This window comes from Aphis gossypii, chromosome 1 (genome assembly GCF_020184175.1).
Source record: "Aphis gossypii isolate Hap1 chromosome 1, ASM2018417v2, whole genome shotgun sequence".
NCBI classification, from domain to species: Eukaryota; Metazoa; Arthropoda; class Insecta; order Hemiptera; family Aphididae; genus Aphis; species Aphis gossypii.
The window spans coordinates 36,307,675-36,320,813 of NC_065530.1; the positions used below are offsets into that span (position 1 = coordinate 36,307,675).

The 13,139-nt window shown below is 30.3% G+C and overlaps 2 protein-coding genes across 4 annotated transcripts in view; both read left to right on the top strand.

Annotated features, from left to right (window-relative positions):
• LOC114119081 (fatty acid synthase) overlaps nucleotides 1-13,139 on the top strand; it is a 69,168-nt gene that overhangs the window by 19,178 nt on the left and 36,851 nt on the right. The window lies entirely within an intron of this gene.
• Nucleotides 1-13,139, top strand: part of LOC126555907 (fatty acid synthase-like) — a 33,882-nt gene that overhangs the window by 13,219 nt on the left and 7,524 nt on the right. Inside the window, exons 4-12 of the mRNA XM_050210904.1 lie at nucleotides 8,558-8,731; nucleotides 9,384-9,823; nucleotides 9,901-10,329; nucleotides 10,409-10,546; nucleotides 10,616-10,846; nucleotides 10,932-11,656; nucleotides 11,713-11,974; nucleotides 12,494-12,854; nucleotides 12,927-13,106. Coding sequence (XP_050066861.1) covers nucleotides 8,558-8,731; nucleotides 9,384-9,823; nucleotides 9,901-10,329; nucleotides 10,409-10,546; nucleotides 10,616-10,846; nucleotides 10,932-11,656; nucleotides 11,713-11,974; nucleotides 12,494-12,854; nucleotides 12,927-13,106 — 2,940 coding nt within the window. The remainder of the gene's footprint in view (nucleotides 1-8,557; nucleotides 8,732-9,383; nucleotides 9,824-9,900; nucleotides 10,330-10,408; nucleotides 10,547-10,615; nucleotides 10,847-10,931; nucleotides 11,657-11,712; nucleotides 11,975-12,493; nucleotides 12,855-12,926; nucleotides 13,107-13,139) is intronic.

A 13,139-nucleotide genomic window follows, 5' to 3' on the forward strand; every position in this document is an offset into this window, starting at 1 on the left:
TATTTTAGATTTAGAGGTTATTTTAGATGTTAGTTTTAGATTAACAATAATTTTCATGGTGACATCCATCACAGATGTGTAAGAATTAGAATGATCTAATCATATATTTTCCTATTTATCACCATAGGCACGTGGTAACTACGCCTTATTTTCTGTATAAAAAGGTCGTAGTTGCTATTTCTGATCAGAAATTATTTGACCATAGTCCATAATAACGCACAGACTGGTATAGTTGTTCCAACCTAACGACTTATCGGGTTAGTTAAATTTTGTCTCAGTAAATAAACTTATATTTTAAACGTACCAAGTGTTCATTTATTTACTACAAACTTCTTAGGTACCACCGGAGCAGACCTACGACAAAGTGTACTTCGTCGTTAAAACGTGTTGTGTCAATCTCTACTGAGACCGGCTCACTACACTGTTATTTTATATTGCATAAATTATTTCAAGTTCATAAATTTTTATTAAGTATTTATTATATAGCTCTAGATACTTGATTATAATAATATATTATTACATAATCCAAAAAAAATTATTTACATATTTTATACGTGTTATATTATAGACATTTCAGCAACACCATTAGCAGACACGTATAATACGCATTTGCGCCTATGTATATTGTATATAGGAATGTACAGGTATATGCAATAATATTCTCGTCGGTATAGTATAGTTACATTATATACGTACTTGACTTTAAATCAGTTTGGTTTTATGCCCGACAAGTCGACAATGGAGCCGATATTTTTTGTGAGACAAGTAATGGAAAGGTATACAGAGAAAAATAGGAAATTATGTATGATTTTTATTAATTTAGAGAAAACCTACGACAGAATTCCTAGAAAGATTTTGAAAGGTCATTGATGAAAAATGGTTTGCCTAAGGCGTATGTAAATATAATTGAAGACGTGTTCGAAGGAGTGAACACCTTGTTGATTGAAATTGAAATTTAGGATTTTAGGGTTGGAGTTGGAGTGTACCAAGGTTCAGCATTGAGTTCTCACTTGTTTTCTTTATTAATATACGAAATTACAAAAAGTATATAAGATGAGGTACCGTGGTGCATGTTGTTTTCGGATGATGTAGTGTTGGTTGGAGAGGGTCTGGAGGAGGTGAACTATAGACTGGAAGGATGGAGAGAAGCACTAGAGAGTAAAGTGTTAAAAATTAGTAGAAGTAAAACTGTGTATATTGAGTTTTCATCTTGGAGTTAGAGTCCAAAGAGTAAATTAAAATAGTGAATATGGTGGGCGAGTTAGTGGACGAACTTGATAGTTTCAAGTACTTAGGATCCGTATTACAAAAGAATGGTGGTTTTGACGAAGATAGTATGCATATAAAATTAAGTGTCAATGTATGAATTGGAGAGAAGCATCATGTGTTTTATGCGATAAAAGAATCCTATTCAGTTTAAAAGGTAAATTTTACAAGACAATAGTTAGGCTGGTTATAATATATGGATCAGGATGTCGGGCTATAGATAAAACAATGAAGAGAAGTATGAGTATTGCAGAGATGAGAATCTTAAGGTGGATGAGTGGAGTACAATAGACTTTAGTACTTTGTACTGTTCCATGACTAATGGTGGTTGCGAACTTGGTGTTGTCGTAACATTTTGTTCGTTTCGAAAAACTACGGAAGTACACCGGGTCATTCTTCTCCGTGCTCTGTATTGTTGTAATAAATGTGCAAAAATGTTAATTATAAAAAAGAAAATTCCGCAACCTCCGATGGAAAATGTTATCACTAAAACATATTCATATATCGTTATTTTGTGTTTAAGCTTTTCTAAATCGCTTATGTTATTGTTTAGAAATTGTAAGTAACTATGTGTATTTGAAACTGCATTTAAATCGTCCATTCTGTTGTTAATTATGTTTTTGGTTTCCATTGTCGCTAAATTTCTTAGTTTCATTTCTGGTTCTATTATTGAGTTTGGTATGAAATCTGGGTAGATTCTTGATTAATTCTCCCTGGAATTAATACATCTCGTGTTGCGTATCCTTTGCATGTGGAGTTCAGGCGTACAATACCTACTCCTTCTATTGTACTATAGAGAGGACAGAATAAGAAATGAGTGTACAAGAGGTAATATAGGAGTGGCTCCAATAGTTGATAAAATGCGTGAGAATAGGTTTAGATGGCTAGGACATCTTTTAAGAAGAGAAAAAACTGAGGCAGTTTCAGTGACTAAGAACATGAGTGTGGATGGAAAAAGAGGAAGTGGAAGACCGAAAAAGAGATGGTTTAAAGTTATAGAGTGTGATATGAGAATAACTGATTTTTGTGAGGAGGATGCTAAGAACCGTAGTAAGTGGAAATTGAGGACCAGGGTGGCCAACCCCAAACAGTTGGGAGAGAAGGCGAAGGAAAAGAAGAAGACTCGAATTAGAATTAAAGATATTATATTTCCAATTTTTATAATACAAAATGTTGACTTCATATCAAAACAGAGAGTTATAGAAATCGCGTATTATTGAAATGACAGTATCATCAGCGATGTCTGCTCGTCACCCATTTCATAGCGGCCACACACAGCTTGACTGTACCAGAGGTGTACCAGCGCTCCGGCAGTTAACTATTTTATCTCATTGGCATAATCAGGATAATTGTCATTATCACTCCGATAGATTGCATGCAAAATTATAATACATTTAATTATAATAATATTATGTATACAAATTATACAAATTGAACTATATTTTATAATATGTTAACTTATTCGTATTATGTTATTAATACCCTTAGTAATATAATATTACTGTGATTGTATTATTACTTTACTATGAATATTATACATAAAGTGAGTGTTTTAAAATAATTTTTAACTCAACGGCAATGTATGTTAGATATTAACTATTTTACCCAGCACAGCAGGTTATTAAATAGTAAATATACAACTATTTATTATATTTTTATTGATAATAATTAATAAATATATTATGATCTACGATATGTGTAATGTAATCAACCGAATTTGTACAATCATTTTACTAGAAAATATTATGTTTCACATATGAAATATAAAATATTTTGTTTGAAATACACGTCGGAATAAATATCATACAACTCTATCGATAATTATACGTAATGAGCTAGAACGAATATAACAATAATATTTTGCATGGTATAATAACGAGCATACGAAACGATTAACTGATATATTTAGTAAACTACCTATGTGCACTAATTATAATATAATATATTGGAAATGACAGTCTAATATTACTATCTATTGATAAATTTTACGGTAAGGTGATAAGATACTAAGCCTACATATTATTTATTTGCAATAAGGTGTATGGCTGTATGGTTAGTACATATAATATGTATATAAGCACTTATTAATTACTCATAGTGAACCGTTTTACGATATTTACCGAAGTTATAGAAATTATAGAGTTTTAACATAGAATAACCAGAAAGGACACACGCTGAGCACTCAAAAATCTGTTCAATTTGGTGGAATATCAGTGTATCTCATGTGTACAATACAAATGTAAAATTCAAAAGTATGTTAACTTGCATTTATGTGAACAATAATTATTGTATTATTTTATTAGGCTAAAGGTAATTGCCTCTGTTATCTTTCTACCAGCAGCACTGATATTCCACCGGGTGTTGCAAATCTGTGCCCCATAAGAACCCATGTTAAACTGAAAAGGTGTCTCTTCTGGTTATTCTATGGTTTCAATATACCTACAATTGATATTGCGAAATACGCTGGTTGGAGTTAATAGTAAATCCAATAATACATATAATGAATAATATCATAATACATTTACATATTTTATGTACGAGAATAGATTTCCTTGCACAGGCGTTCGGATATTTCATTGCTGCTTGTAGATGAGGGGTGAACACTCACGCTGGGGGGGGGATGCGTCACAATAACTAGTAGCAAAGTGTGGAGCCCTCGGGCAGTCGCGGCATTGATGGGCCACGAATGGCGACTCGCATCATGGAGGGAATGGGGTGTAATCGTTCACCTCACAGAAGTTGATCGCGCGAGATTGACATATATGGGATAGGCGGGTTGATAAGGACCGGCAAGTATGTGACAAGTATTTATGTGTTTGGGAGGGGGGCGCTCATGTACATGTCACGCATGGTTAGAATAGATAAGAGAGGGCAAGGCCGGGCACGCTAGCGATTACATACCTAACCGGGAGGTAAGTGATAGTAATGAATGGGTGAGGAGGGAAAAGGCCGGAAATGTACGTGATAGCATAGTGCTTTCGGCTGGGTGGGATGGCCAAATTTACTGGATTTGAGAGAGGTAAAGAATATACTAAAATATCCTACTAGTAGGTAGTAGCTAAAAGTTAAAAATTGAATAGAAGATTTTCCATAAATTTGGCTTTCAATAATTATAAAAGAACTTAAATTTTTTTGTAGATACTAGGTATTCAGGCCATTAAAACATAAACCACTTTTTTCACCAACTACTGAAAATTATATCCAAGGCTGACAAATCATCTCCGTTCAGAATTGTTTTTCATATACAATGATATACGTATAATTGGATTCAAATTTAATACATCCATTATAGTGACCTACTATACAGCAGAGCGTAAACTAAAATTTTATACAGTTGTTAAAAAACATGTACCTAAAAATTTGAAAAAAGTAAAATTAGAAAAAAAATCATTACTTTTTGAAATAATGAATGTTATTTGATAAAATAATCAACCTGTATAATTATATAGTATATATGAATACTTTTATAAAATGAAATATGGAATGTTTATAAATGTATAATGCATACACGAATAATGTTGTAATAAATTGTTCAAACTTTAAATATTTTTCAAACATACAATACCATTTTGTTGTATAGTAGGTTAGTAGTGTGCCTACTAAATAGTAATGATTCTAATGTATTGAAAAGATTTGAGTTCAGTGATGAATAATTGCGTACGAAAAATTCTAGTTGAAAGAAAATTCTAATAAAGCATTTCGTGAATATTTCAAGTATCTAAATTCTACATTTATTTATGTTTGAATCATAATAAAATATCAAAAAAATTTGAAGACAAATCGTTATTTTACGTGTAAATAGACAATTTCGTCCAAATTTTATCTTTAGAAGCTCATAAAAATACTAAATAGGTACCTGGGGAATTTCAGTCAACTTTTTTCTTTTTCAAAACTATTAATAACATTTATAGAGAGCTTATTTAAATTTTCTATTATAATGAACGAGTAATGAACGAAAAGTTGAAAAACTTAATTAATAATTAATAAAAATTAATAGCTCATAAAAAGTCAAAATATCAAATACAATAATTAATTTAAAAATTATACCAGTTCCGCACCGACAGCCGTCCGTTGCCAGTTAGTGCTTTAAATAAACAACGCGCTCAATATTTAATTAAATAAATGCTATTAATCTATTGTTCTCTTCAATGTCATCTTTATATAATTAAAAACAATCACTTTTTATTTTATATTTTTTCCACGCATTCGTTCAGACTTTCGAATACATATTAGTTTTTACAGTTCTAAATTAATTATTTTCATTAATAGTTTAATTGTTGTAAAGTTACGTTAAGTCATATTGACTGGTGTCTTCTTATCTGCTATCCATCGCTAACGGCCGATAATTAAGCTAATCACCTTCTATCCACCAGAATGCTTTCGTCTACGAACAAAAATAATACCAATGCTATGCCACAGACCAACAAACACGTAAATCCAAAACTCAATGTAATTACAAATGCAAACAAGATCAACCAAAAGCCTTCATTGTCCAATTCTGCACCAATGAGTGATTGAATGATTCAAAAGAAAATAAATCATTTCAACTCCCCTTACTCGAATTCTGAACCACTAACAACTCTGCAAGTAGGCCCACTTAAAAATAAAAATAAATTATTTATAACGAAGAATCGCTACGAAGTACTCAGTCAAACGAAACAACCATCTTAACTTCTCATAGAAGAAGTACCATTCCCAGATATTGAACCAGAAGTTATTATTAAACCTCCTCCTCCTATATTTGTTAAAGATGTACTCGATTTCCCAGGTATGTGTACCTGAAAATAAATGATAATTGCTCTGATAGGCGTAGATAACTTTCACTGTAGATCAATGATAGACCGACTTTCACACATTCCTGCTATAAGAAGACAAACCAACACGTGTAGTAATTTGTAACATACACCCATCCACCCAACTGATTTAATAAAAACCGAGTTAGAAACGCGTTTATTCGAGATCAGACAAGTTACCCAAGTACTTCATACACTCAATAAAAACCAATTACCTCAATTTTTCGTCCGAAAGAAAATAATAGAACCGACAATTCACTCAAACGAAATCTTCCAGCTTTCTTCTATATTGTAGTATAGAATTTGTGTGTACACCAAAATCAAAGTTGAAGAACCGTATAAAATTAAAAATGTCTCTTAACGTGCAAACTGCCAAGAATACGGACACACCAATGTATACTGTAGATACTCGTCACGCTGGGTACATTGTGGTAATGATCATCTCTCATCTACTTGCCAAAAAACCCGGGACAAACCTCCACGCTGCGCACTCTGCCAAGAAAACACCCTGCGAACTATAAAAGCTGCTCAGTATATAAAGATCTACATTACCGTAAAAAACTCTGCTCAAATAATAACAAATTTATTGTTGATAACAAACACTCTGTTCATAGAACTAACTTTGTAAAATATAGTCCCCCCTATAGCTCCTCATCTAACTTATGCTAAGATAGCCTATAATCAATCCTCATACCCTAATTTCACTGCAACAGCACAAGATATCTCACCATCTGCAAAAACAAAAATAACTTATCAAATGTCAAGTTTCTTAAACGATTTCAAAATTCTAATAAATCCGTTAATATCACTACTTACGACAATAATTTCTAGTCTATTAGACAAATCCAAATGAATTTTTCAGCCACAAATAACTCACTCTTAATTTTACAATTCAACGCATATGGTCGTAAAAATCACACTAACGAACTTCAGACTCTTCTACTTACCAGGCGAATAGATAGGTATAGCTATTATAACCGAAACACATTTTACTAAATACTCCCATTATTTAACATTATATAAAATTGGTCTAAAAATTAAATTAAAGACTATCCCAGATATTGATGCAACAGTTAACAATTTAACAATACTCATACAGCAGGCCGCATGGACTTCTACATGATCTGATAAAATCAAGAGTCCAATAAAAAATAACACAAATTCTAATTACTTCTTAGTTCCAGAGGAAAATCGAAATTTAATTTCTGAAAAACACAGGACAAGAGCAAATATCAACTATCCAGTATCCTGTCTTCCATATCACAAATCCACCTACAACAAACTTGCAAATTCTTTGAAAAAAAACTCTTGCTAAAAACAAATCTAATGGCTTTGAAAAAAACTACACCACATGTCAGCTGTGAATGATAGTCTCTGTAGAGAAACCAAACGACTACTAAAACTTAAATTCGTCTCAACCCTTCTAAGAAATGTCGACAATACCCAAGCTATTACTGACACAGAAAAAACAATCTTGTTTCAAATTTTTCTACCATAAAAAGTGACTTAAGACAAAAAAAAAAAACACAAAATATCATTGTAAAATCAATACATTTATGGTTCATAAACTTTCCTTAGAAACTAATTCCTTTAGAACAGAACTAATTTCACTAGCAACAAATAACAACATAAGTCATTAACACGTTGATTTCGTTTCTAATAATTTGTTGTTGTTGTAACTAAAAACTGTGATAACTTAACACTAAAACACGTAGCTTTAAACTTTTTGTTTTTTAAGTATAAAAAAAAATTAACAGTCATGCACTAGATGCTGTATTTAATTTACTGCAAGTGAATTGCTTAATTTTATCTGATTTTCACCGGTGATGACTGATAACTATTGAAATAAAATAAAGGGTGTAATTTAGAAATCATAGAAAGTATTAATAGGTATTAATTTATTTAACCTAATTTAAATGTATAATAATTATTTTAAATATTTTACATAGTTTATTGTCTTTTCTAATGTATTTAATTTTATTTTGATAGTTATAGGTTATACGAGGAAAAGTTTGAAGAATTTGTAGTTGCTGAAGCTATTAATTTTTATGTTATAAACTATTGTAGTGTTATTATATTTAATAATCATAAATTATATTAATGATATATTTATTTTTTAAATGTACATGTATTATGTTCAGTAGTCTAGTTGTTAATTTAACATTTTTATGAAATCAAAATCAAGTGATTTCGTTATTAAATTACGTTAAATCAAAATTTGATAATAAAGCAAAGTTGGGCTTTATTCGAATGATTTTTAATTTGATTATTCGAATAAGATTATATTCGAATAATTGTCAAATATGATCATTCAAATACTATTTTATTCGAATACATATTTATTCGAATAATTATCTAGATACAATTTAGCACAACTCTGTAATAAAGTATCAACCTAAGATTCATAATTATTAAAATAACGCATCAAATTCATTTTAATTATGGTTTGAGTTAATAAAAATAAAATAATATTCAATTTTTTGATGTTGTTATTTTAGGCAACTCCCCGAAGTCATTAAAAGGATCAAAAACAGGAGTGTTTATTGGAGCTTGCTTCAGTGAGTCAGAAAAAACTTGGTTTGATGAAAAACTTCAAGTAAATGGATTTGGACTTACTGGTTGTGCTCGAGCCATGCTTGCTAATAGAATATCTTATTGGTTGGGTGTAAATGGTGAGTAATAATTTTTTCTTCAAATATTCTTTTTAGAGGATGACAAACTCACATAATATGTTATCAGCTGAACAAATTTAAAATTGTTAAATTTAATACTTAAGTGAATAAGTAAACTAATCTATTATCAAACTTAAAGGTAATTACTAATAATTATATTATCTAAAGAGTCCTGTAAGTTTTTATTAATATTTCGATTTTATTATTTTATATTTTATTTTTTTATTACCAATTTTAAGTTCTTAGCTTAAAAGGTAAGTTATATTTAGTATTAATACTAAAGTGAACTAGTAAACTAATCTACTATCAAACTTGAAAGTAATTACTAATTATATAATCTAAAAAATCTTGTAAGTTTTTATTTTAATTTTAATTTTAAAATTAATTTTATAGTTGCAGTTATAGCTATAGTTAACATACTATAATTTTAAAATGATTATAACTTTCATTCAACTATAAATATTAAAACAAACAACTAAAAATTAGTTCTTCCAAAACTAAATGTAAGTTTGATGTGTTATACTCCAATAAGATGAGTACAGCACATGCGTGATCCTAATGTATTATTAAGTATAATTGTAAATAAGTATAAAACAATTACAATATATGTATGAAAAATTAATACAAAACTGTAATTTTTAAATTTATAAAGGTCCGAGCTATACAGTTGATTCTGCTTGTTCATCAAGTTTATATGCATTGGAACACGCTTATAAGGCGATTCGATATGGACATTGTGATTCTGCACTTGTCGGAGGCTGTAACTTGTGTCTCCATCCATATATGTCATTGCATTTTTCACGTTTAGGTGTACTCTGTGCTGATGGTCGAGGTAAACCTTTTGACAAAGCAGCGAATGGATATGTAAGATCAGAAGCAGTTTGTGTTTTGTACTTACAAAAAGCGAAAAATGCAAAACGAATATATGCAAAAGTTGTGCATGCTAAAACAAACTGTGATGGGTATAAAGAACAAGGGATAACTTATCCTTCGAGACCATTACAACAAAGATTATTAGAAGAGTTTTACGAAGAGTGTGAAATAAAGCCAAGTAATTTAGCTTGGGTAGAAGCACATGGAACAGGAACTAAAGTATATATACATTTTATTATTAAATAATATGTTTAATTCATATTTAATATTTATATTGTAATATTAATTACTAAAAGGTCGGCGATCCTAAAGAAGTGAAAGCTTTAGAAAATGTGTTTTGTCCTGGCCGTACAGAACCGTTATTAATTGGTTCTGTAAAATCTAACATTGGTCATTCGGAACCTGCCTCTGGTTTATGTTCTGTAGCCAAAGTTATTATAGCCATGGAAACTGGTTTTATACCACCAAACATCAATTTTAACACTCCAAGAGAGGATATTACAGCATTTTATAATGGCCGTATAAAAGTGGTAGCCGAAAAGACACCTTGGAATGGGGGTTTGGTTGGTATTAATTCATTCGGTTTTGGTGGTGCTAATTGCCACGTATTACTTAATTGGAACAATAAAAGTAAAATTAACAATGGGCTACCTGAAGACGATTTGCCTAGATTAATTGTAGCATCTGGTAGAACTGAAGAAGCTGTAACCACTATATTAAATGACGTAAGTCATATAATCAAATATAATTGATACGTAAACATGAAATTAATATTTAAATATATAATTTTATTTTAAATTTCAGTTTTTGTCAAGATCATTGGATAAAGAATATGTACGTTTATTACAAGATGTTCAAGCAGAGCAGATTCCTGGGCATATTTACAGAGGATATACTATCGTGAAAAAAGATATTAAAGCAAATCACTCCATTGATTTCCAAGTAAAAAACTAAAAAGTCATAATTTTATTCATTTTTTATAATTATTAATCATAAGTGCATTTTATTCAGTATTATTCCGGAGAACTACGTCCTGTGTGTTTTGTATTTTCTGGAATGGGTTCTCAATGGACTGGAATGGGTGCATCATTGATGAAATTGCCAATTTTCAATGAATCAATTTTAAAGAGTCATAACGTTTTAAAAGACTTTGGAATTGACTTAGTAAAAATAATTACAAGTTCTGATCCTAATATATTAAACAATACAGTTAACTCGTTTGTGGGAATTGCAGCTATGCAAGTAAATATTTAATTTTTAAAGCTCTCATACATTTTTAAATATAAATTTAGGAGTATAACATTTTTAATTTTTACATTAAATTTAGATTGCACTGTTTGACGTTTTGATTACTATTGGAATTACTCCAGATATTATCATCGGACATTCGGTCGGGGAATTATTATGTGCATATGCTGATGGCTGTTTAACATCTGAACAGACTATCAAAGCAGCTTATTACTATGGTGTAGCTATATTAAATTCTAAGATTCCTTTAGGTGCAATGGCGTATGTTGGTATTGGATATAATCAAATTAAAGACTTACTTCCTACAAATGTTGAAATAGCTTGGCATAACTCTCAAGATAGCTGTACGATATCTGGCTTAAAAGAATCAGTTGAACAATTTGTTCTTAAATTAAAATCAAAAGACATTTCAACGCAAATAATAAATGTACTAAATATACCATACCATTCAACATTCATTAAAAAAGCAATTCCATCATTATTAGAATATCTGAAAAAGATTGTGATACATCCCAAACTACGGTCAGAAAAATGGAAAAGTACATCAATACCGGAAGAACAATGGGGCGAAGATAAAGCAAAATATTGTTCTGCTGAATACTGTGCAAATAATTTACTAAATAGTGTATTATTTGAAGAAACATTTGAACACGTGCCAAAAGGGTCTGTACTTATTGAATTAGCTCCACACGGTGTTCTCCAAGAGGTATTGAATCGATCACTTAAAAAAAATATTACCAACATAGAATTAGCTTCCAGGAATCATAAAGATGGACTTGATTATCTACTGTCAGCTTTTGGAAAGTAAGAATAATTATAATATATTTGTTACGTACTTTAACTATTTCCATTTTATGAAGAATATTTGAAGCTGGTCTCAATCCAAAAATCAGTAAACTTTATCCGGATATCGAATTTCCGGTTAGTCGAGGTACTCCAATGATTGCGCCTTTAGTACGTTGGGAACATTCAGAAGATTGGTATGTGACGATGTACCGTGTTCAAGACAAAATTAAATCTGGTGAACGAAATATTTCAATTTCGTTGAAAGATGATGAATATGAGTATTTATCTGGTCATGTGATTGATGGAAGAAATTTATTCCCAGCAACTGGATATTTGGTATGTATTTTTTATTAAATTATTCATTAATGACTCTTAAAATTTTAATTTTAAATATATATTAACAAAATAAAATATTTTTGTCCATGATTTTATAATTTTTAAATAGGTAATAACTTTTTATCATTTTTATTTTGTTTCACCTGACCTTGAGTTAATGATTGTAGGTATTATGAAAAATCATGCCTCGTAAACCAGTCATTTCTTTAAAAATATCCGTTTTCTTGTTAATTTGAGCAAAAACAGTTATTTGATATTTATATAGTACACATTAAGTATAGATCCATTTACGAGTAGTATATAATATAAGAAAGAAAAGCAAATATATTTTATTTTTCAGAAATTACGCATTGATTACAGGTGTCATTAGTATCATTGTGTCGACATATTTTATAGTAGGTTTATTATTAATATGTACACTTCAATCAAATAATAAGTTTTTAACAGTAACCTTAATCGTTCTTAAATTGATTTTTCGTTGATTTATCAAATCATGCTTATATTTGTATAATTAAATAGGTAATGGCGTGGGAAACACTTGCTTTGATGCGAGGAGAACTATATTCTGAAGTGCCAGTTGTTTTTGAAAATGTTCGTTTTCAAAGAGCAACTAATATTCCAAAAGATGGAAATGTAGAGTTTATTGTAATGGTGCAAAAAGGCAGTGGTACGTTTGAGGTAGTTGAAAGTGGTGCGCCGGTTGTTACCGGTCGTTTGTACATTCCAACCGATGTTAACAACGAGATGATTGACATGCCTCCTCATCCAGACGAACCCAATGACACAGATTTAACTATAAAAGATATTTACAAAGAATTAAGACTCCGAGGTTATAATTATAAAGGATTGTTTAGAAGTTTAAATCGAGTCAATCTAGATGGTAAGCTTAAATAATAATATCAAGTTGTTTTTTTATAATTGTTATTGGCAGTTTTTTTTTTTGTCTGATTAGCTACTGTTGGAAGAGTTGGATGGTTTAATAATTGGGTTGCATTCATGGACAATATGTTACAAATTCAAATATTAAAAGAAGACACAAGAGCCCTATTTGTGCCTACTTCATTACAGAAACTTTTTATTAATGTGAAAAAACACGCTACAGTATTACAAACTCTTCCAGAAGATAAACCGGGTAATTAATATATTACTACTAATTACTAATTAT